General features: G+C 33.5%; 1 protein-coding gene across 17 annotated transcripts in view; it reads right to left on the minus strand.

Moving 5' to 3' along the window:
* NBEA (neurobeachin) overlaps positions 1-27,225 on the minus strand; it is a 702,569-nt gene that overhangs the window by 409,459 nt on the left and 265,885 nt on the right. For all 17 annotated transcript variants that reach the window (XM_074387836.1, XM_074387843.1, XM_074387839.1 and 14 more), the window contains one exon: positions 5,073-5,200. In XM_074387836.1, the coding sequence (XP_074243937.1) occupies positions 5,073-5,200 (128 nt within the window). The remainder of the gene's footprint in view (positions 1-5,072; positions 5,201-27,225) is intronic.

Here is a 27,225-nt window from a genome sequence, read left to right on the forward strand (position 1 = left end):
TTCTCCTGTAACATTTGATATTTGATTTTCAACCACATTGGTAGTGTCTTTTGTTTGTTCAGGGAGGAAGAGCCATTGCTTTGTCTTTTTAATTAACAAAAGGGAATCCAATTGATCTAGATGCATTGTTCACCTATTTCTCACCAGTCTATATTGGCAGCTCTGTCTCATAATGTTACCGTATGTATGTGGGATCTGTTTTTGGAGATTTATTTTGACGCAGTCATCTATCTCTGGGCTACTGCTATGCTGTTTTAATTGTAATAGCTTGTTCATTTTCAAAATTACTTGATTATTTTCATCCTTTTATTCAGCTCAGAAATTTAAGAGAAAGCTTGTTAAATTCCATGAAAATAATTAAAAATTATTTTAAATCAAACTTTTATTAAAATTGATGTATTAATATGGACTAAAATAACTTTTTTTGTCATGTTTTCCTACCATGAATATGATATAGTTCACCATTAAGTCTTTAATATACATGGTATCATAAAATCTTACCAATCTTTCCTTCTTTTTTTTAGAGACAGGGTCTCTAGTGCCCAGGCTGGAGAGCAGTGGCACGATTGTGGCTCACTGCAGCCTCAATCTCCTGCTCAAGCAATCCTCCCACCTTAACCTCCATGGTACCTGGGACTACAAGCACATGTCACCACGCCTAATTTTTTATTTTTTGTAGGGACAGGATCTAACCATGTTTCCCAGGCTGGTTTCAAACTCCTGGTCTCAAGGGAATATTTGGGGCTGGTCTCAGATGAATACTTCTGCTTTGGCCTCTCAAGAAAAATAATATTCTATTCAAGTATAAGAGAACACTGAATATTTACGGTGTACTAGAATCTAAGTTAGGTAATGACAATACAAACAATAAGATATCTCCTATTTCAATAAGTGAAAAATAATTTTATTAATATTACATAAGTAAAATACCATAGGAAGACAGAAGACATGACATTAGTTTGCTTAATGAACCTGAAAAAGGAGTCAAAGGATGAGTATAATTTGGGGGAGAGGAAAAAAAAGGATTCAATGCAGAAAGAAGAGCTATCCAAAAATAAGAAAATGTGACAGTACATAACTTGTTTACATGTTTTTTTTTGTTTGTTTTGTTTTGGTTTGGTTTTTTTTTTTTTTTTTTTGAGACGGAGTTTCGCTCTTGTTACCCAGGCTGGAGTGCAATGGCACGATCTCGGCTCACCGCAACCTCCGCCTCCTGGGTTCAGGCAATTCTCCTGCCTCAGCCTCCTGAGTAGCTGGGATTACAGGCACGTGCCACCATGCCCAGCTAATTTTTTGTATTTTCAGTAGAGATGGGGTTTCACCATGTTGACCAGGATGGCCTCGATCTCTCGACCTTGTGATCCACCTGCCTTGGCCTCCCAAAATGCTGGGATTACAGGCTTGAGCCACCGCGCCCGGCTGTTTACATGTTTAAGAAATGTTTTTTACAGCAAGAAGATAAACACTAGTTGGGTCTGGAAGGGAGGGTTATGACCAAATTGTGAAGGATACTGAATGTCATTCTTTTATACAACTATAGTTTCCAGAGTTTGGCGTTGTATGAACTAGCAAAAATTTAAAGGATCATATTTTAGGGCTGTTAAATTTTTATATTGCCAAGTTATTGGTATTTAAAAAAACACAACTCAAAACCTAAAAATCTACCATTTGCTATCATCATTTTATAAAGAAAAGTCATTTTAACATCAGCAAAGAAAGACACAAATATTAAATCAATATAGTTTAAAAAGTAGGATGTATTAAATTCTTTGAATGTAGAAAGTTACAAGATGTAACAGGGAAACGCAAAATTAACTTTTTAATATCTAACTTGTTCCAGTATTTCATTTGTAGCATAGTCACGTTTTTAAAAATCCAAGTCCACCTGGATACACTGAAAACAATGAACGCATATTCTTAATGGTCTTCACACTCAATTCAGAATATTTGAGGCAAATAGAGAAGCTCAAGAAAAATAGCTCTCAATTACTCAGTCATTTTTCTCTGTGCAATGATGGGAAGAAATAAGTAAGAAACAATCTGAATGTGTGGCCATGGAAGATTCTGGAAAGTGGCTACACACAGGGGTTCCTGATTGTACAATACAGAGTAGATAACATAAAATTGCCACAACTATCACTTAGTAATCAGTAACACCAGTCTTATAACTTAACATAATTTTGCCTTTGCTCTGGCTGCTAGACCATTTGTACAGAATTTGTGTCTTAGTTTTAATAACAGTACAAGAGTCATTACTAACATTATTACATGATTAACTTTATTCCTTGTTTATTATGTCTTTGGTCAGTATTTATACATTTCTGTAAAACCTATCAAATCATTTTAGGAAAATATATAGATAGGTATAGAAAAAATAAAATGCTTTCATCTTGTAGGGAATGAGGAAACATTTAAGATTTGGTTTTTTAATGATGTTTGCTGAACTTCTTTATTTTAATAAAGCAACACATTACAAAAAAGCATGAAAATAAAAATATCAATAACCAGCATTCCTGCTCCTTAACAGCATCAAACTAAAGGAAATCCAAAGAATTAAAAGCAAAAAAAAGAAAGTCAAGAAGGACCAACTGATAACCTGGTACCTTTTAGAATCCATAACTATGATGCCATCACTTTTAGCTAACATAATATTTAGGCTACTATGGAAGGTTTTTATGCATGGCTTGATATAATATTTGTAATGTTAATAATATATGAAGAACTAGCCTCTAAACGTTGTTTTTGAAAATTATTAATTCTTCCTAAATAATTGTACTAAAATTGAAGGAGAAAAGATCTAAAGAAAAATAAAAATTTCACCTCAAATGTGTGCATTAATAGTAATGCTAGTAACAAAATAAATTTAGGAGAAAAAGTAATTTGAGGGAAAACAAATTTTGAATAAACAGAGTTTGAGGTATCCATGGAGTTTCTGGGTTTAGATGTCTACACTAGGTAACTTCAACTATGTCTGGAAATCAGAAGACTGGGTTTTGCTGTTACAACAGTTAAATAGAAGCAGGGAACATAACCCTTCCAAACGTGTGTCCTTGTAAAGATGAGAAAGTGGCTTTAGAGCAGCAGGAGTAAGACCAGGTATACACAATTACCCACTGACCCAGTTAGAAGAATACATGCCTGCAAGTAGTCAGCAGGCCATCTAGACTCACTTCCCTCTGTACGTTGCATATACTTTCATTATAGTACATATTCTATTTAATTTTAATTCTTGGCTTTTATGTCTCTTTGCTCATTAGACTATAAGCTCCATAAGGAATGTTTCTTCTGTTTTGAATGAATCAATGAATACATGATTTTGTGTAATCAATGATACATAACTAGAACAAAGCTATTTAACTTATAGACACAATCTGTGGTCAAGAAAGAGTTTTTAAGTTTCTAAGAACTTTTAAAGTTCATGTTGGGGCTGCTTTAAATTATTATGGTTTTTCTCAGAATCCCATTCTTCAGAGCATTTTATACTTCACTTTGTAGATAGGAGTATAATAATGACGACAGTAGCATCCAGAATGACAACCCTACTCAAAATATCAGCAGCCTCCCCATACCACATTTGTTAAAGCCAAAGAACCCATTACCACTCCGGCCCTGATATTCGACTACTCTCCTTCTGGTTCACATGAGACTGGCGCTTTTCCTGTCGGTAGATCATACCAAGAATGTCCTTCTATCCTTGTTTTAGGCCAAATGTACTATTTTCTCTGCATTGAATGCTCCTTTTCTAATGATGTACCTCCTTTCAGTTTTTGCTCAAATGTAACTTTTACCATGAGGCTTATTTAAAATTGACCACTCTCTTTAAACTGCAACCTAACCTTGCCATTCTGTAATCCCAATTCTCTGTGTTGTATTTATCCTTTTACGAAACATTCACTAACTTCTAACGTGCTATATAATTTAATTATTAATTTTGTTTAATGCTTATTGACTGTGCGTCCTCGCTAGAATATACACTCCATCTGAAGACAAGGTTCTTTGTCTATTTACTGATATATTAAAAGTACATTACATAGGACTTAGCACAGAAGGAACTCAGTACTTTTGGAAACCTGAGAAGAATATTGTCAGACATTATGTGACAATATTCTAAGAGCTTCAAATGCATTATATAACTCAATCTTCACAAGAACCCTGACATGCTATCATTGACTCCAATTTATAGCAAGGAAACTAAGATACAAAGTGGCTAAGTAATTCACAAAGGCCACAAGGCTAAGAAAGTAGTTGAACCAGGATTCAAAGTCAGCTACCAGATGCTGAGTCATTAACCATCACAGTCTTCCTAATAGAAACATTGAGTAGAAGCAGTTGGGACAATAACAGAATGGGAATGGGAAAACTCTCTTTCTTCTACAGTAAACAGGAAGTAAAAAGCAAAAAAGGTATACAAGGATGCTAAATCCCAGGACTACCTGAATCACCCACAGATCATCTTGATTTTGGCTCATTATTTCTGAAGCTCAGAAATATTCATATAACAAAACTTTTTTAAAAGAAGTAAGATTTTGATTAACCATATTTTTCAAAGCCACTCTCCTAGTAAATTTATCTTCTTTGCCTCCTTACTCTACGCTGCTGTTGAAAACGGCTTCATCAATTCTCACTTAAGTATTTCTCTAGATTTTTTATGTCTTCTTAGTTAAGAATTCTCACACTACAAATGTTATGTGAATAAGAAAAATCACTTAAAGAAGCATGGCTCTCAGAGTGAGAGGGAAATTTTAGAGATGACTTCTTAATAAACAGGTTTTCTTAATGAGAGGATATACATCAGCCCTGACAGATGGATTAAAGGGCCAAAGCCTCCCATTCCGACACCTTTTCAATGTTCTTCATCTTCAAAGTTCTCTTACTGGCATTGACCATGGAAACACGTTATTTAAAAAAAAAGGAGTGAAGAGAAAACATACTGAATATCTTATTAGAATTTGTGAAGTAATGCTCTTACATTCTTTTGGAAATGTATATTCCTCCAGAAGCACAAATTATGCCATGATTAATACATACATTATAGGAAACTAAAATAATTAGAAGAGAGAGAGAAATCATACCTTCTATCAATAGCTCTTGTCCATGACTGCCAAGAAGTGTACGAGATAGGAATGGGGCAAAGTCTACAAAAATCTCACGAAGAAGAGGAGCAACTTTTTCTAAAGCTCTTTCAAGTTTTGCAGTGATGCTGTTGAAATTAAGACATAAAAACTAATAAATATAATTCAATATAAAATGTCAAATAAACTTTACTTCTAAATTAAAATCTTTAAAAATCATAAAACTCCTTTCTAGTCCACGGAATAATAGCAAGTTTCATGTATAAGGGACATCCTGTACAGTTTCACATACAGTCATAAAGCTACTGAAAGGTTTCAGCTAAATTGGAATTAGTACACTATGGAAAAGAATTGGGGTTCTGCTACCTGAAAGGACCAAAGGCTGTCCATAGCTCTATGAGTGTCATGTAAATGAGTTCTTGTATGCCTTCTCTACGCATCTATTCATCAAAGAAAATGATTTTGAACACTGACAATGTGGGTCACTATGCCAGTTACAAATAATTTAACTCTTGCTTTCAAGGAGGTATTACCTGAAATCTGGACAAATAAGGGAACAGCTGAAATTCATTGTAATACAGTTTAATGCTTTGCCAAAGTAGGCAATTTCCATTTCATAAGCCTATTTATTTACAAACTGCTGTATTATTTTATATAGTCCACTGTTGATTTTTTTTTTTTTTTTTTTTTTTTTTTTTGAGACTGAGTTTTGCTCTGTCGCTCAGGCTGGACTGCAGAAGCACAATCTCGGCTCACTGCAACCTCCGCCTCCCAGGTTCAAGCCATTTTCCTGCCTCAGCCTCCTGGGTAGCTGGGACTATAGGCATATGCCACTACACCTGGCTAATTTTTTTGTATTTTTAGTAGAGATGGGGTTTCACCATGCTGGCCAGGCTGGTCTCAAACTCCTGACCTCAAGTGATCCACCTGTGTCAGGCTCCCAAAGTGCTGGGATTACAGATATGAGCCACCACGCCTGGCCCACTGTTGAATTTTAAGTTAATAGCCATATATAAGCACTATTTGACATTCTTAAAAATATTTTGAATGGTACATGTAAAAGAAAAAAAATGAGGATGAGGAAAATATTTCTGCTTAGATGAATGAACAACATAGTAACAAACTTACATGTCTTAGATACAAGTGCTTTGGAGTAAGACTGCTTAGACTAGAATCCTAGCTCTATCTTATACTAGCTAGGTGAACTTAAGGGTCATTAGGCTTTCTACATCTGCAAAATGAAGATGATTGCAGTACCTACCCAGTAAGGATTAAATAAGCTAAGGGATGTAAAGTGCACAGAAAAGTACCCAGAACATAGTGAGAGGTCAATGATGTTCACTTTTTTGACTCAACTTTGAACAAAACACACCCATATTTATTCTCACAAAATGTGATTCTGATACATTAACCAAACCAAAATCAATATAACATATTAGATGAGCACACATTCTTCTGCACAGAAAACATGTACAGTTAGAAATTAAACACTGTTACAAATTAATACAAGTTCTGCCACAATGTCAGGTAACATTTTGTTACATGTGTCACAAAAATATATAAATAAGAAAAAGGTAATTAACCATAAAATAACTTGCAATGTATTACTAAGGTTTAAATGTAAACTATGGCATCTTTTTAAATTTTTTAAGCTATTAAGTAGATATTAGAGTATAATCTCAGATGACTTCTTTACTAAATTGGAAACACCAAGTTTCAAATCTTAGGGCACTCTAAGCCTCACCATTAGCACTTCTGTTTAACTCTGTCTCTTCTTATCTGTGTCAACAGCTTTAGAGAAAGGAGAAGGCATGGAGAAAACTCAAGTTTGGTTACTGCCACATATATTTAGAAAATTCAGGAGGAAAAATTTTCCATAAGAAAAAGGGATTTGAAGGGGATTTGGCAGACTTACTGAAATTAAGAGATTTCAACAGTCTACCCTACTCTGTAATTTCTAAAGCGGTTCTCAAGCTTTAGTGTAGATGAGAATCACCTGGAGAGTCCATGTAACCAGACTGCTGAGCCCCACCCTAGTTTCTGATTCAGCAGGTCTGTTTGTACTGTGAGCATCTGTTAGAAGCAGAAATTCTCAGTGGTGGTGATGCTGCTGATTCAGGAAACACACTTAGAAAGCATTAACAAAGAAGCGAGAAAAAGAAAGACTACCTGAAGTCACTGAATAAGCATAATCACAGTAAGTTATCTGTTACTGAATACAGATAACTTACTAATAGACTCTTCTTTGAATCTGCAATTTCCTTAATTCCTTCAAATCTCTAGAATCATGTCCTACAGCTCTTTCCAGCTAATTCCCTCTACTAAGAAATGGTAAAAATGTTAAAAGTGAGTCTATTAAAATGAGAAAAATCTAGATATAATAGTTTCTGATGCTCAATTCTAAATAAAGTATGAATATTTTTATTTAAACTTAATAAGTGAGTAAAATTATTTTAGAAAAAAATAATGATTCATGGAGGTCTGCATCCTAGCTACTGGATTTAATGTAACATTACTGAGGTAAAGCCAAGGACGTTTTTTATCCCAGTTTGAGACCTTTCTCCCCTGTTTTACAAGTTTCTGTGTGATTTGGAAGCTTCAAAATCGCAAAAACACTGTTACTGGTGATTAAGTTAAATATGAAACAGAAACTTCAATTAATCCAAGCAAATGATTACTTCTGTGTGTAAGTATGTATAAATATACATTATTAACAGTTACCTTGACTTAAGGATAATAGAGATAAACAGATATTTCTTAGGAAGTGAATCCCTATTAAGATTTTTTTTACAAATATTTTCTTATAAAATTTATTAGAATATTAAATGTTGCTCTTACGTAACATCCTGCAATGAGAATTTTAATTATCTAACAGGGGGCAAAGAATATAATATTGTTTTATGTATATAGACCATTATCAAATAATTCTGCTGGATTTCTCAAACAACAGCAAATTATTCTAAATGGAAAAATTTCATCCTCATTTTTTACAGTGAAAAAAAGTTTTTTGTTATTGTTGCTATTTATAGATTCCTCCACAATGTATTTCAAAGAAGGGCATAAATGCTGTATAAATTAGCTTCATCATTACACAATTTAAATTCTCAAAGAAAATAGTACAAACATAAACTTCAGCTTAAGACTCTCCTTTATCACCTAAGGATTTGAAACAAAAAAATACCAAAATAAGAGACATATTGTGGCTATATTATCATTTTGTTATTTCCATTCTCATCTCAAAGAAACATACAATGTAAAACTCCTTTTCCCCAATTCCAAGACACATATAAGACAGTTATCTGTTAATATGTAAAAATTAAAAAGCATATTAACATGTGAAAAGCCCATGCTCTTAAGTACTATAAAATTAAATAAAATTTTCTCCTTAAAATAAGAATACAGCGGCCGGGCACAGTGGCTCACGCCTGTAGTCCCAGCACTTTGGGAGGCTGAGGCAGGCAAATCACAAGGTCAGAAGTTTGAGACCAGCCTGGCCAAGACAGTAGAAGCCCCGTTTCTACTAAAAATACACAAAAAAATCAGTGGGGTGTGGTGGCACGTGCCTGTAGTCCTAGCTCCTTGCGAGGCTGAGGCAGAAGAATCACCTGAACCCAGGAGGCAGAGGTTGCAGTGAGCCAAGATCGTGCCATTGCACTCCAGCCTGGGCGACAGTGAGACTCCGTCTCAAAAAATAAAATAAAAATACAAAGAACATACAGCCACCAGAAGAAAACTAGGTATTCATCAGCAAATTATTTTGTAAAAAAAACTAGCATAACGTGCTGATTTTATGGAAAAATTCTAAAGAGCAACTTTTCAGTTTTCTCTGAAAGTTTATTTTCATTTATTAAAAATATATTCATTTAGGCTGGGCATGGTGCATCACACCTATTATCCCAGCACTTTGGAAGATCAAAGGAGGATGGCTTGAGCCCAGGAGTTCAAGACCAGCCTGGGCAACATGGTGAGACCCTGTCTCTATCAAAAATTTAAAAATTAACAAGGTGTAGTGGTCGGCACCTGTGATCCTAGCTACTCAAGAGGTTGAGGCAAGAAGATCTCTTGAGCCCTGGACGTCAAAGCTGCAGTGAGCTATGATCATGCCACTACAGTCCAGCCTGGTTAATGGAGCAAGATCCCTATTTTGCCAAAAAAACAAAAATAAAAAACTACTCATTTAGTCTAAGACATTTTATGCACAGAAGTAATACAAAGGTGTATTCTCCTATGTAGGGGAATCTACCCTGCACAGTCTGAGCAAGTATTACAATCTTATACTCTAATAAATTCTTAATATTGGGTTAAGTTCTTGGGCACTAAGCACAAATTTCATCAAGTGTGGGTTGAAAAGCATGCAATTTCAAGCCACTCATCCTACTCTCTCCAATCTACTTTTTCCCTGTAAGTCACACTAATAATGCATTTAAGATGCTTGATTGATGACTATTTTGAATTTGGCTATTTTTCTTAATAGTAAGTATAAACTCTTTTAAGAAAAAGAATTGAATTACTGGAACTGGAGACCATTTTCTTAAGTGAAGTAACTCAAACAGAAAGGCAAACACCATATGTTCTCACTTTTAAGTGGAAGCTAAATGACGTGTATAGATGGACATAGAGTAAGGAATGATAGACACTGGAGGCTAGTGACTTGGAAGGGTTGGAGGATGGAAGGCAGGGGAGAGAGGTAAGAGATTACTTAATGGGTACCATGTACATTATTCAGGTGATGAATACACTAAAAGCCCAGACTTCACCACTATGAGCTGTATCTATGAATCAAAATTACACTTGTATTCCTTAAATTTACACAAATCAAAAATAAATACATAAAAAGGAAAAAGAATTGCTTATTTCCATGAAGAAAATTCCTGTTGCAACTTAAGAAATTATAAAGCACTCTAACAAGATTACCAACTCACGGAAAACAAAATATTCAAAGGAAATAATAAAGCTTTAGATGAAATTCTATAGCTCTAACGATTGGATTAAAACAATGTGACTTAAAACACAAGAGCTTACAATTATGGATTTTAAAAACGGCAATCACATATTGGCTTCTACCTGTATTGAATAAGTCTCATTCAGAGTTAATTCTAAGAAATTTATATGAATAAAAATATAATTAATCAATGGGAAAAATAATGTATGAAAATCCATGGCTTAATTATTATCAAATCTCAAATCTTGCCAAGTATAACTGGCCTCAAGAAATATCCAAGGCCATGGTAATTTTAAGTACAAAAATTAGCAAAAAAAAAAAAAAGTAAGATTTTTCTCTCCTGTAGTCTAAATAAGTCCCCTATAAACATAGTCCATAACAAAGTGATCTTTTCTTAATGTTCTATGTTTTAGAATTCTAGAAAAATATAATAGTTCTACTTTTATTTAGGACCCTACATATATTGTGTACTCTATTTTAACAAACTCCCTTACGTTTGTGCTACTTCATAAAGTAATATTTACTTACTTTGGATTTTATTCACTTTTTGTATTTTCCTAGATCCTTAGCACAATGTCATAAATATAATAAATATTTAATAATTTGAAAGATTAGGAAGATTTGAAAGATTAGAGTGCTTAAATTTCCAAATTCATTTCTTAAATCATATTAAATGGGTAGTTATAAAACATAGAATAAAAAGAACTAATCACATACCCTTAAGTAATGTACTTAAAAGATTTACTCGGACCTAAAAGAAATTATTGGGGAGGCGCATTGGCTGACACCTGCAATCCCAGCACTTTTGGAAGCTGATGTGGGCAAATCACAAGGTCAGGAGTTCATGACCAGTCTGGCCAACACAGTGAAACCCCATCTCTACTAAAAAAACACAAAAAATTAGCCGAGTGTGGTAGTGTCCACCTATAATCCCAGCTTATTCAGGAGGCTGAGGCAGGAGAACTGTGTGAACACGGGAGAAGGAGGTTTCAGTGAGCTGAGATCACGCCATTGCACTCCAGCCCCGTACAGTGCGAGACTCCATTTCAAAATAAAAAAAGAAAAGAAAAAAATTATTACATTAGTGAATTCTATGGTATATTTTTATTAATTGGATGCTCCTAATGTGGGCATCAGTAAGTGAACTGATTGGGTTTAGGTAAACACAGATGAAAAGAAAGGTTTAGGAGAGTATTAATGATAGAAAAATCATAAATTGTAAAGTTAAATTATTATCAGCTACATATTATGACTAGGAATTGACACAGAATTCAAATACTTTGCTGTCACTAAATTTCTAATAGGAAATATAATTTAACATGCTAAAATAGCTGATAAGTAAATGTATTCTAAATCTGGAAGCCTGTGACATAACGACCTACTGACAGTTTTATTAATGTATAGCTTTCTAAAGTTGTGGTCACTAGGGAAAACATTGTATTTAAAAAAAAATGCTACTTTTATTTCTCTATGATCTTATAAATTTAAAACTGACATTTTCTCCTTATTACTCCTAAACAGAATTATTTTCAAGTGCATGATGAAAAGGGTAGGAAAGTAAATAAAACTATAGAAGACTAAGAAATTGAAGCTAAATAGAATATTTTTATAAGTAAAAAGTTTACTGTTTTATATTGTAAACTAAATTCCAAGTAAACATTTTTCAAGTTTTAAGACACGTAATGCCTAAGTGAGCACACCTATGCACATCTGTAGTCTCAACAACTTGGGAAACTGAGGCAGGAAAATCACTTGAGCCCAGGAATTCAGGGCTGTAGTGTGCTATGATCATGTCTGTGAATAGCCATTATGTAATGCTTTTATGGGGATGCTCTTAGACAATTAAAAGTTTTTTGGAGTGTACTAATTACAAAAGTAAAAAAAAAAAACTGATGTAGAACAATTCCTTCTTTCCAGTCAACTACTTAAATGGCATAAAAATTAACTATAAATATATAAAGTCTATAAAAAATAAAACAAAATTAAAAAACTGTAAAAAATAAAAATACAAAGTCAAGAATATAAATCTAACTAAAACCAAGCAGCAAATCTCATGATGAAAAGGCTAATTGTGTCTTAAATACCTGATGTGAAAATTGAAATAATAACATTTATCCTCCTAAATAAAATATTTAGCATATTTTAAAATGATTTTAATATAGTGGGGGCTGTGGTCTCTCACCAAGATCCCCTTTGAGGATGGAAACACTCTTTGCCTGGAAAGTTCTGAAAAGCACTCTGGGGTGATGGCACACAGTTGAATCCCTCCCTAGAAGGGAGCTGCTTCACCCAAGGGTAAGCCCCCTCGTTCGGAGCAGTGTGAATTCAAACAATGGTCAATGAGAAGATAAAAAGACCCAGGTCTTTTGACTCAGTTGAGGACATCTCTGGAGCCATTCCAATTTCAGAGCTTTCCCATGGAGTGGCCTGGAATCTCTCTTACAATTGCATCACTTTTCCTTCAGATCAATCTCCCATTGACATTTATAGGTAGTATTATCAAGCACATTTCCCGGTAAAGCACCTACATACAGTGTTTTATCTAAGAATTTGTTTTTTGGAATAGCAGCTAATGAATGTTTTGTAGTATAGTATTTCGTTCATATAATTTTTTTTTTTTTTTTTTTTTTTTTTTTTTTTTTTGAGACGGAGTTTCGCTCCTGTTACCCAGGCTGGAGTGCAATGGCGCGATCTCGGCTCACCGCATCCTCCGCCTCCTGGGTTCAGGCAGTTCTCCTGCCTCAGCCTCCTGAGTAGCTGGGATTACACGCACGCGCCACCATGCCCACCTAATTTTTTGTATTTTTAGTAGAGACGGGGTTTCACCGTGTTGACCAGGATGGTCTCGATCTCTCGACCTCGTGATCCACCCGCCTCGGCCTCCCAAAGTGCTGGGATTACAGGCTTGAGCCACCGCGCCCGGCCCATATAATATTTTTGAATATATAAATTGAAAAATCAATTGAACTTTTAAAATGAAATAGAGGACTTCTATTTCAGATGTAGAAACCTGGAGTCATTCCCACAAAAATTACAAGAAAATGCCAGATAATCTAAAGAATTAAAACTTCGTTAGGCCTCATCAGAAAACTGAAGTTGCTAGGCAACAAAACAGCCTTGAAATCTGAGGATAGGAACCTCCAAGAAGACTCAGGATACATGACCTTGCTAATCTGATGCAGAGAACAGGAAGAAGCAGCACCGGCCAACACATTAGGCCTAAAAGAAAAATTCAGCTCATTTTTTAAATAAATTTCTGAAGTCCATGTGTGGGCTATAAGAGAATAAAACTCTCAGAGCTACAGACACAAGGAGAGTTTGCAACAATGCCCAGGCTCTTCCATTCAAACCAAACCAGTACTCAGAGGAAAAATTGGAGGCAGCATGGAAGACTGCAGAAAACTTCCTTCATTGCTCCAGGAGGGAGAATTAATTGCTGCAAAAAAGACACAAAGTTCTGCCCAGATCCTTCTTCCTATCTCCCCTAAAGAATGGAAGCCTTATGCATCTGAGACAAAGACAGCAACTCCTGTCACTTTTGGGGTACAGTAAAAGGCCTAATGCAGATGGAGGAAAAGAATATAAAAACACTCTACTCTGAGGGAGGGGAAGGGAAACGTTCTGAGTCCTGAAATTTACAGATCCCAATCATGTAGAAATGCACAAAATCACTAAAAAAGCCCTACCTTCCAGATCCATGTCAGCACCTGACTAAAATGGAGTCTATACTGGGACAAAAGAGAACCCCATACCCTTGAACACCAGGCTTGCAAACACACAGTAACAGATAACAGTAGTCTACTGTTGCAGAAAGGCCTATAGTGTGGAGAACCTCTCTTAATCAGAAAAAACTAACAATGAGGGTAGAACAGAAATAGTGACTAAGACACTCCGAAAAACTAGCACCTAACTAAACAGAAAGTTAAGGCAGAGAAATTTAAAGCCCATGGTACACTGAGAGTAACAAAAACAACAAGAAAACATAAATGCAGCTCAACTCCAGACTAAAGTGACTAAACCTCTCTCACAAAAGGCCTAGCATAAGGAGAGGCAGATCCATTTAGAGCACACACATGACTAATTACTATCCTATATATGATGTCCAGTTTTCAACTAAAAATTACTTTATATATGAAGAAACAAGAAAAAAAAACCTGAGATAAACCAATAGAATGAAAATCACAGATGAACCCTATGTTGAAACTATAAAAGAATTTAAAATAAATAACTATGATTAACATGTTAAGAGTTAATAGCTGAAAAGGCAGACAACACGCATAAACATGGAAAATTTCAGCAAGAAGCCGTAAAGAAGAAACGATGGTAGAAATTAAAAATATAGTAGAAGAAACAATATGCCTTCAATGGGCTTATCAAAAGACTCAACGAAGCCAAGGAAAGACTCAGGGAATTTGAAGATAGGCCAATAAAAGATAGACATATTAAAACAAAAAGAAAAAAAAAATGCACGCACACAGATGGAGAGAGTGTGTACATGAGTGCATTCAAGAGCTATTAAACAGTATCAAATGACTTTATATAAATTTATTATATAACTTTATAACACTATCAAATAACTTTATATAAAAGTTATATAAACTACATAAATGTGAAAGAGAAATGCAGTATGCCAAATAATGGCTCAAAAAAGATACCTATACCATAATCCTTGGAACCTATGAATAAGCTATATTACATGGCAAAAAGGGATTTTGCAAGTGAAATTAAGGTTATGGGAATTCAAATAGAGAGATTATCCTAGATTATGTAGGTGGGTTCAGTCTCATCACATGAGGTCTTAAAAGCAGAAAACTCTCTGGCTAGAGAAATACGGCAAAAGAGGAAGGCAGAAAAGACATGCATAAGCAGAAAATAGACAGAGCCCAAATTTGAGAAAAACTGGATGCATTATTACTAATCCTGAATGTAGGAGGCTATGGGCAAGAGGAGTTCTTTGAGATAAGGGAAGCCTCTGACAGCAGGCAAATAAATAGGTCTATGTGTTCTACAGCCACACAGAGCTGAATTGTGCTAATAATCTGAGTGAGCCTCTAAGTACATTTTCTTCCAGAGTCTCCAGTAAGAAATGCAGCCCTGCCAATATCTGCATTTTAGCCCAGTGTGACCTGAGTGTTGGACTCTTAACCTACAGAACTGTGATATAATTAACAAATCATTGCTGATTTAAGCTGCTAAATTTGTGGCAACTTGTTATTCTAGCAATAGAAAACTAACACGGACACATACTAGAGCAGAAGAAATATGTGAAGAGATACTAAGTGAGAATTTTCAAACAACAATAAAGTCAGAAAACTACAGACACGAGAAGCCCAGAAAACACCAAATAGAATTTTAGTAAATAAGTAAATAAATTATATATCATAATAAACTTCTGAAATCCAAATATAAAAAGAAAATCTGAAGAAGGCATTCAGAGAATAAAGACACATTCCAGAAAGAAGAACAAAGATAAGAATGACATTCCCATTAGAATCCATACAAACAGAGGAAACGAGATGCAATCCCTTTCAAAACCATTTTAAAAATATGCAAATCCACAATTCTATATCTAGCTAAAAATTCTTTCAAATAGGTAAAATAAAGACATTTTTAGACAACAAAAACAGAGGTAACTCATGTAGCTGACTTTGTACTCTGAATACTTTTCAATGTAGTTAAAGTATAAGGAATATACCAGACAAAAACAGATTTATACAAACAAGAGTGCTAGAAAAGATAAATAAAATTATCAAATGCATTTATTTTTAATTGCTCCAAAATAAAATTCACTATCCAGAGCAAAATAGCAGTGTGCTGTCTTTTTGTTTTGTTTTGCTTTTAGACAGAGTCTCACTCTGTTGCCCAGGCTGGAGTGCAGTGGTGCCATCTTTGCTCACTGCAACCTCTGCCTCCCAGGTTCTAAGTGATTCTCCTGTACCAGTCTCTGGAGTAGCTGGGATTATAGGCATGTACCACCATGCCTGGCTAATTTTGTATTTTTAGTAGAGATGGGGTTTCACCATGGTGGCCAGGCTGGTCTCCAACTCCTGACCTCAGGTGACCTACCTGCCTTGGCCTCCCAAAGTGCTGGGATTATGGGCGTGAGCCACCCTGCCCGGCAAACTGTTTTTTCATAAAGCATATAAAAGTAAAATGTATGACAACATTAACACAAAGGATGTATAAAAGGAATTAGGAATGAACTGTTACAAGTGTCTTTATTAAAACATGCAGCGATAAAAACAGTATAATCATATTAAAAACTGACTCTGATAATTTAAAAATTTATATTGTAAGCCCTAGAGAAGCCCCTAAAATGTTTTGAAAAGATTATCTTTTATTTTCAACATTTTAAAAATATTTGAAATATTGTCTGCAATGACAATACTGTAGAGAAAATGAAATAATAAAAAATACTCCATTAATTCAACAGAGAGCATAAAAGAAGAAAAAATAAAGTACAGATGGAAAGTAACAATTTATTCTAAAACAATTACCAAATTGGTAGATATCAATCAAATCACATAAGTAATTACACTGAATGTAAATAATGTAGAAAAACCAATTAAAATACAGAAATTGTCGGTTTGACATTTTTTAAAAAAGCAGAACTGCTTTAAATATAAAAATATAGATACGTTTAAAGAAAGGAAAAAAATAACATTAAAACCCTTCATTAAAATAAAGTCATGTAAAAAGTTGAAAATGTTTAATTGGATGAGCTTTATACAACTTAAAAATTACCAAAAAGTTACACACTTTTCTATTTTATAATTAAGGATCAGAAGAAATGGATATGACATAATCCAGCTGAAATCAGTGATTTTAAAAAACACCAAGACATTTTAACATTTACACTTCATCAAATATATATGATCATAAACACAATAACTATATAAAAATAATGTGGATTTCCACCTTTAGTAACAGGCAAATTCTCTTGCTGAGAACAAATAAAAAAGCTTGACACAAACCAAAACACTCCTTGAGGGAAATGGAAAGTTCAAAGATCAATTATTTGACCATGATCCCAGAGAAAAAATTCTAAGAAGATGATTTTGGTGTCTGGACCACTCTTATCCCATGGACATGTTTTGGTAGAAGCAGCTGAATGACTGAAGTTGAACAAAATTTTTGGAGCTCAGAACTTGCTAAAGAGGAAAAAAAGCATAGAAAAACCCTTATGATTTAAGTTGGGATCCTAAAGAACTACACTCTAAAGAACTGGTGAATCAGAGGATTGCTAATGCTTACCAGAAGAAAATGTATTTTTTTCTGGAAGAAATTATCACTTTGTATTTTGATATTATCTTCAAAATCTTTCAGATACTGTGTAAATTCTTCACATAATAATAAGAAAAGACATATAAGCAGACAGGAAGATATTCTTGAATACCAAAAGTAACATAAGATGACAGAAGTAGCTCTGATAAATAATGAAAGACTTTTAGGTAACTTATTTACATTCAAGAAAATTAAAGACCAAGATAAACAATTGGATAAGATAGACATTGGAAGATACTATCAAACTATAAAAATCAAATGGAAATTCTAGTACTTGCAAAAATTGAAATTAAGAACTGAGAAGACTTGACATAGCTAAAGAGAGAATTAGTAAAGAAGAATATAAGTTAAAAGAAAATACTCAAAATCATTGAGAGAAACAGAGGTTAAGGAAAAGGATATAGAGAGGTTATGTAAGTTAAGGTCTAACAAAAGGATAAAATGAGTTAAAAGCAATATTGAAGAGGTAATGGCTGGGAAATTTCAAAACTGAATGAAAGTAATAAAAATTCAGATCTGAGAAACTCTACAAACCCTAAGCTTAGGATAAATACAAAGAAAATCCACAGCACTTTAAAACATCATAGTAAAACTTATCAACTCCAAAAATACAGAACACCTTTAAGACAGACATCAGGTGGGTTGGAGTGAAGAACAGAAACAGTATGACTAGCAATTAACCTAAAAAATAAAGAAATAAAACACAGAATGAAAGAAAGCCAAAAGACAATAAAATGATATTTTCAAAGCACTAAAAGAAAATAATTGCCAACCTAGAATTATGTTGGTTCAAAAATATACTTTAAAACATTGAGGTAGATTTGAAAGATGTTTGGAAAAATAGGAACTAAAAGTTCATGAGAAGCTAACCTGCACTAAATCAAATACTAAGAAGTGTTCTTTAAGAAGAAGAAAAATGATACTTGGTGAAGTCAGACATTTAGAAAACGATGAGCAACAAAAAATGATAATCATTTGGCTAAATCTAAACAGACGTTTATCAATATAATAAGTATACTTTCATGGTGTGAATTTAAGATGAACATGCACGTATGTATATACATATATGTCTGCAAAATCTGGGGTAAATTAAGTTAAACTAGACTTAGGAAGGACCATGCATGGTCTGGGAATAGGACCTCAATAAATCAAGGGCAATGCCTGCAATCTGGAGGACTATCAATTACACTGTTTCTCAAAGTGCGCTCTCTGGACCAGCAACATCACCATGATCTAGCATGATGGTTAATTTTATGTGTCAGTTTTACTGGGTGTCCAGATATTTGATTAAACAGCACTGTGGGTGTGACTGTGAGGGTATTTCTTGATAAGATTAACATTTGAATAGGCAGACTGGGTAAAGTAGACTACCCTTCCTCATGTAAGAAGGCTTCATCTAGTCAATTAAAGATGTGAATAGAACAAAAACGTTGACCAAACTCCTTCTGTCTGACCACTTGAGATAGGAATATTGGTCTCTTCTGGCCTACTGACTCAGGCATAAACATCAGTTCTCCTTAGGTCTTGAGCCAGCCAGCTTTTGGACAGGCACTTATATCACTAGCTCTCTTGGTTCTCAGACCTTGGTACTTTGACTAGAACTACACACTGGTTCTCCTGGGTCTTTAGCATACTAACTGCAGACATTGGGAATTCTCAGCTTCCATAATCATGTGAGCCAAATTTTTATAATATAAATTACGTGTATAGGTATGTATATTAATATGAATGTAAACATCCTATTTAATCTGTTTATCTAAATAAGTTTGACTAATAAACCTAAAAACTTGTTAAAGATGCCCTAAATTCTCTTGCTCTACTGGAGTCCTACTGAATCAGGCACCCAACAGTCTGCATGTTAATAAGCCCTCTATGTTATTCTGATGCATGCTGATGTTAGAAAACTGCACTAAGGAAAAAAATAATGTACAACTTTCAACCTAACAGTTTCATGTTATTTCTTTTTAGTGTATATTGTTTTTTTTAATTGACAATATGAATAAAACTGATTAATCACTGCCAGAACTTATCAAGAAAAGGAAGGAGGGAGGACAGGTAGCTAGACATGCTAGCTAGCTTAAATAAAGAATATCAAGAATAAAAAGAAGGGACATTACTACAGATTATATGTTAAAATAATACAATAATATTATGAAAAATTTTATTCCAACAAAACCTACCAAAACTGACACAAGAAAAAACAGATAATTTGGAGAGATCTGTAACTAATTAAATTAAAATTTTCATTAACTTTCCTAAAAGAAGAGATCCAGGATTAGATGTCTTTGCTTGTGAAGTTTACTAAATATTTCAGGGGAAAAAGCTCCAAAATAATCTTATAAAAGCTTTCAATACATAAATAGATTTCACATTACAATGAAACTGGATTTCTTACAGAAATTGAGAATTTTTTTAGCATTTAAAAATTAAATCAATATAGTATACCATGTTAACAGAAGGAGAAAAGCCACATGATCATCTTACTGTATATTTAAAAAGCATAAGATAAAATTCAACATACATCATAATAGCAAGGTTTTGTTAATTATAAGAGATGCATCACATTTATTGAAAATTATATATAATTAATAAATAAGAGGCAACATAACTAATGATAAATGTTCAGTGTTTTTCATCTGAGATGAAGAATTTAAAAAGAATGCCTGCTATAACCATGACTATAATAAATTGCATTGGAGGTACTGGGTGGTACCGTAAGTTAAGAAAAAGAAATAACAAGATGTAAGGATATTAACAGGTGAAAAACTCCCCCACTATTCATGGATGACACAATTATGTATACACATATATGTTTGAAACAATCTATAGAAAAATAATTAGGAACAATAAGTGGATTAACATTTCAGGATATTTGCTCAACATACTTAAATGGAAACACATTGTGGCACTGTTTACAACAGCAAAGACCTGAACCAACCCAAATGCCCATCAATGATAGACTGGATAAATAAAATGTGGTACATAAACACCTTGGAATACTATGCAGCCATAAAAAAGGATGATTTCATGTCCTTTGCAGGGACATGGATGAATCTGGAAACCATCATTCTCAACAAAGTGACACAGAACAAAAAACTGAATACCACATGTTCTCACTCATAGGCAGGTGTTGAACAATGAGAATACATGGACACAGGGAGGGGGACATCACACAATGGGGTCTATTGGGGGTGGTGGAGGGATAGCGAGGGTGGTAGATTAAGGAAGGATAACATTGGGAGAAATATCTAATGTAGGGGACCGGGGAATGGAGGCAGCAAACCACCATGGCAAGTGTATACCTATGTAACAGTCCTGCAAGATCTGCACATGTACCTCCGAAATTAAAGTATAATAATAATAAAAAAGAATCCCTTTTACAAAACTGTGATCTGTCTTGAAAACAAAAAGAAATTTATTAAAAAATCAAGATAATAAAAATATAAAATTCATTTTTAGCCTTGAAAAAACGTTCTAAAATTACCTCCCATGCTAACAGCTAAAAAATTAGACAAATACAGGGAACAACTATTTTCAGATAACACAGGGAGTACAGGACTATGGACCCTAACGAGGGCAAAAACAAGAAAGTAAGTTCCCCTATCATCCACGTTTCCTTTATGGTGGTATTTCCTACATTATGGCAAATACTGAGTCCTGCAATGGTTTTGAGTTGACAAGACTGAGACTGTAGTTCAAAAAGGCCAAGGTGAATAGAATTTGCAAAACAGAGTCCCTGGGAAGAGGAAGGTATAAAGAAAAAAATTTCCAAAAACCTGAGTCTTAGGCTGAATAGTATTCTACTTACGTGAAGCCTGAAAGCTCCAAGGGCTAGAAGAGAACAATTTTTTGAAAAGCATAATGATGAAGGAGCTATAACACAAATATTACTGAGAGTGCACAGTGCTGGGAATTGTCTGCATTCCCTCCAGCCAAAAAGGAGAGATCTCATTAAATACACTGAGCATTCAGGAGAAATTCCAGCAACTCCACCCTTTCTAAATGTGGCAAAAGCAGTCCAAGAATAGAGGTCTCTCTAAATTTGCCTAGAAAGATCTAAAAACTTGCCTCATGAGCAAGGATAGGCTTTTCAACATATGGTGCTGGAACAAATGGACATTCATAGGCAAAAATATGTACCTCAACCTAAACCTCACACCTTACATAGACATCAGCTCAAAATGGATGACAGACTTAAAAGTAAAACAACTTTTAAACCACAAACCGTTATGGAAAACACAGTAGAAAATTGGGGAACATAGAGCTAGATGAAGAGTTCTTAGATAAGATACCAAAAGCATAACTATAAAAAGGTAAATCTGACAAGTCAGACTAAAAAAATTTAAATTTTTCTCTGCTAAAAATCCCAGTGAAAGGATGAAACAATGAGCTTGTCTAGGAGAAAATATTTGCAAGCTACATTTCTGAAAAAGGACTTGTATTTGAATACACCAAAAACTCTCAGAGCTCAAAAGTTTAAAAGTGATCTAATTAAAAAACAGGCAAAAGACATGAACAGACAATTCATGAAGGAGGCATAATGATGGAAAATAAGCATATGAAAAGATGTTCTGCATCTTTATCCATTAGGAAAATGCAAATTCTGACCACAATAAGGTATCACTACACACCTATTAGAATGCTTTAAAAAAAAAAAAAAAAGAGAAAGAGAGAGACAGAGAGAAATAAAACCAAGTGCTGACAACAATGAGGAGAACCTGGACCACTGATACATTGCCACCAGAAACATAAAGTGGTACAGCCACTCTAGAAGATCGTTTTGCAGTTTCTTATAAAACTAATCATATACTTACCATAGAGCCCAGTAATCTCACTTTAGGGTACTTAACCCAGAGAAATAAAAATGTCTGTTCACATAAAGACAAATGTCCATTGAAACTTCATTTTTTAATAGCCCAAAACTGGAAAAATCTTATATGTCCTTTAGTAGGTGTATGTTTAAACAAACTGTCATCCATACCATAGAATATTACTGAGAAATAAAAAAGGAACATACTATTAAATAATGCAACAACTTGGATGGATCACATGCTACTATTTTTAGTGAAGAAAGATAAATGTCAAAATGTACCTCTGGAAAATGTATGAATCCAAGAAGAAATAAGGAAAATTAGAAAAAAAAATAATGAATTGAATATAAAAAATACTACATTTGTGCAATATAGGTAAAACTGTGCTTGGAGGAAAAGTTATGGCTTTAAATGTTCACATACTGTATCAGAACACAAGAAAGGTCTAAAATCAAAGATCCAAGAGAAAGGTTGGGAAACATCTTCTGTAAAGGATAAGATGGTAAATATTTTAAGCTTTAAGCCATATTGTCTCTATTGCAACTATTTAACTCAGTCACAGTAATGTGAAAGCAGTGATAGACGATACATAAGCAAATGGGTGTGGCTGTATTCCAATAACTTTGTGTACAAAAACTGGTGGCAGTATGATTTGGCCCATGGTTCACAGTTTGTAGACACTCAATCTCAGTTTCCAGTCTAAGATACGGAAAAAAAAAGCAGGCAAATCTGATCTAAATAGAAAGAAATAATAAGAGCAGAATTCCCATAATAGAAAACAAAAAAAATTAATGGACATAGTATCATTTCTGGGGGGAAATCATAATATTGAAAAGCAATAGCCATTCTGATAATGAAAAAAATGAAAAAAAAAATTAACAAAATCTGAGATAAAATAGGGAATATCATTAAAGATCATATTTATATTTTAAAATATTAATAATATAATTTAAAAACCATAAAGAATTTTATGGGAATAAATCCAACAACTTAGATAATATGGGTAAATTCACTAAAGACCGAAATAATAAAACAGATACAAAAATAAATATACTATCCGGATACTCATTTATCAACTCCAAAACCAAATTTATGATTTAACTTTCTCAGAATGAAAATTCCAGGCAGAAATGTCTCTATTGGTGAATTCGCAAACATTTTAGGATAAATAATACTAAAACTACAAGTGATGTTATCTCATGGCTAGAAAATAATAAGTAAACTACAGAAAGTGTTAGATCTATCATGTGAGTTTAGAAAGATCTAAAACAACTCAATGAGTTTACTAAAATTAAGTGGCAAGATTATAAAATATAAAATCAATAAACTAATACAAAATTTTCCTTTTTTTCAGTTTTATTGAGGTAAAATTGACATAGACAATCATAGATTTGCTATATTTTAAGATAAATTAATTGCATACACTATGTACTCTTTTTTTGGTCTGGCTTCTAACTCCAAATTGGAAATTTAGAGCAAAAAAATTGAACATAATATTATCAGACATGAAAATTTAAAAAGACATAAAAATAAGTACAAGAGCTTTACAATGAAAACTACAATAAGTTGCCGAAAAAATTAAAGATCTCAATGAATGACAGACAATTTCAAAAGTCTGAATACTCAATATTAAGATGAAGAGTCTCCTCAAATTTAAAGGTTCAACAGAATTGTAATTAAAATTTCAGCAGAATTTGTTTTTGCTCTTTTAGAATTGAAAAGTCAGCTCTAAAATTTATACGAAAATGAAATTAACCTAGAAAAATCAAAGCAATTTTTAAAAGACTACTTAGAGGACATCTCTTTCACAACTTACTATAAAGCCACAATACAAAAAGATAGTGCAGTACTGGCGTATAGTTCATGGAACAGAATGGAGTCTAGAAATAGATCTACACATAGGTGGTCCACTGATTTTAAATCAATGCTAAGGTAATTTAATGGTACTGAAACTTTAATATGCCATGGACAGAGCCAAATCCCAACCTTGACATCACCACAGACACAAAAACTAAGTCAACAGATCAGAAACCAAAAAATTGAAGATGACACTATAAAACTTTTATTTCAGAAGGAAATATAGTAGAACATCTACATGATTTTGTGGTAGGTAAAGATTTATTCTAATTTACAAATGGCACAAATCATAAAAGAAACTATTTGAGACAATGAACTTCGTCACATTGAAAACTTTTGTTATTACAACTTTTAAGAAAATAATATAAACAACAAAATGGAATGAAAAATTCTAGACTGCATGTTTCTCACAAAGGACATATACAAAGAATATATAAAGAACTCATATCTCAACAGGAGAAACAAATTTTAAAAGATAGCAAGGGATTTCAGTGGCCCACAGGCATATGCAAAAAAAAAAATACCATCATTAATCAATAGGAAAGAAAAAATAAAACTAAGTGAGATATGATTACTCACCCAGTATAAAGTCTTAAAAAGATTGACAATACCAAGTGCTGACAAGAATGTGGAACAAACAGAACTTCTACACATTGCTGACAGGAATATAAAATGATACAACTACTTTGCAAAACATCTCAGCAGTTTTGTATAAAGTTAACCATATACTTACTATTCAACCAGAATTTTACTCCTAGTGTTTAGCCATGAGAAATGAAAATATATGCCCACGCCAAGATGTGTTTTCGAATATCTACAGAATCACTGTTTATAACTACACCAAAATGGAAAAACCCAGATGGCTATCAACAGGTAAACAGAAGAATAGATTATTAATAAACATATAATTGGATATTACCTAGAAATAGAAAGGAATGGACTACTCATAAACAGAAAGACATTGATAAATTACAGACCATTAGGTTGAATGAAAGAAGACAGACACCCAGAAAGTATGTACTGTTGATTCCATCTATATGAAAACCTTGAAAAGGTAAATCTAATTCAAAATGTTAAAAAGCACTTCAGCGTTTCCCTGGGGCAGAAATGGGAGTGAATTAACAAAGGGGACACACAGAACTTTCAGATGATGGGTATATTCTACATCCTGATTGTGGTATTGGTTAAGTGGACGCACAAACTAATCAAAACTCATTAAAATGTAAGCTCAAAATGAGTGCTTTTTATTGAGCTGAAACAATATAAACCATTTCAATGAAGTTTATCTGAAAACTTGAAAATAGAAACATATGCAAAATACTGAATTTCTAAGAATAAATCAATTTAGAAACATATAAGACTTCTACATAGAAAATTAAAAATCATTACTGAAAAAAATTAAGAATACCAAAGGAAATGGAAGGAATATATGATTATCACAGTTTGTAAGTGACAGACTGAAAGAGACCTATATAGCCCCAGTTGCAATAGATCCAAATATTCCATTACTTATGAAAACCCCAGCAAGGTGCTTTTAAAAAGGATATTACAAACTAATTCTAAATACAAATGTAAATACAAAGCATCAAGAATAGCTAAGACTTTCTTGAGGAAAAATAACAGGATGAGAAGATCTAACTCAACCCAATCATTATTAAATCTAAGGCTAATTATGATGGCATGGCTTAAAGACAGACAGAGATGAAGCAGAACTGTTTGCCAAAGCATAATCGAGTATATATGAAAAACTAATTTGTGACAAAAGTGACAGAACACGGAAAAGAAGTGTCTTTCAAATTAGTGGTGCTATGTCACCTTCATATACCTATTACTCCTACCTCATTATATTCACAAAAAATTCCTAATGGGTTACACATCTAAATACAAAAAGCAAAGAAGAAAGCAGCCAGAAGGTAAGGCAGGGAAAATGTAGACAAAGCTTTTACAACACCAAAAGCACTAAACAATAAAGCACTTAAATTATAAAGGGAATTTACTTAAAATTTACAACTTCTGTTGACCAAAATAGACCATATTAATGCTAAGAAATGCCACAGAATGGGAGAAGATACACGTATGACATAATCATCAAAGGGCTCATTTTCCAAAAATTAATAAGAAAAAAACCAAAAACCCCCATAATTTTTAAAAATGGACAAAAGATTTCAACAAGCAAATCACAAAAGAAGAAAACAGAAGATCAATGTATTCAAAAAGTACTCTCCTCTTCAGGAGAATGCAAACTAAAAATACAATGGAATGCCACTATACTTCCACCAAAATGGCTAAAATGACAGAGACTAAAAATACTAAGTCCTATCAAAGATTTGAAGCAAAAAGACCTCTCATAATCTGCTGCTGAGTTAGTAAACTAGTAAAACCACTTTGGAAAACCATTTGGCATTATCTAGTAAAACTGAACATATACAAACACTACGAATCAGCAATTACACTCCAAATTATTTAACAGATATGCAAATTAATCTGAGTACACCCATGTAATAGTAGTACACTCAAAGTAATTATAAGTAACATTATCTATATAACAGTATTATTTGTAATAACTTAGAAATGAAAATTATCAAATGCCCATCACCAGTAAAATCAATTAATAGATTATGGTATAGTCACATAAATAAATAAAAGTAGAATAGGAATGAACAAACTATTGTTACATGCAATTAACAGTGGATGAATTTCATAAAAATAATATTGAACAAAAGAAGCCAGAGACAAAGAAATACATATGATGTACTTTCATAACATAAAATTCAAAAAGGTTATTCCAATATTAAAAGTCAGGGTAAGGAATTGGGGAAAAAAAGCAAGAACAGAGACTGGGGAAAAAGTGCAAAGTAGGGGTTCCTGGTGTACAGTCTATTTGTTGGCTTGGGTGATGATGAGTGTGTTCATTCTTTCAGTGAGCTTTTATATTCTCTATTTGTGGTATACATCTATAAAAACTGTTAATACATACAAAAACTCTGTGTGTGTGTGTGTGTGTGTGTGTGTGTGTATAAATGTGCACAATTTTACTTTAAGAATGATGCGCAGTCTCTTAAGAGATAAGACAATGTTTCCTTATTCAAGTTCCAATGATGTTATATGTATCACTGTAGATTTATTTTGAAAGTTGGTTGGTTGGTTGTTTTATTTATTTATTTATTTATTTATCTGAGATTCGTACTCTCGCTCTGTCATCCATGCTGGAGTGCAGCAGTGCAATCTCAGCTCACTGCAACCTCCACCTCCCAGGTTC

This window comes from Saimiri boliviensis, chromosome 16 (genome assembly GCF_048565385.1).
Source record: "Saimiri boliviensis isolate mSaiBol1 chromosome 16, mSaiBol1.pri, whole genome shotgun sequence".
In the NCBI taxonomy this organism is placed as follows: domain Eukaryota; kingdom Metazoa; phylum Chordata; class Mammalia; order Primates; family Cebidae; genus Saimiri; species Saimiri boliviensis.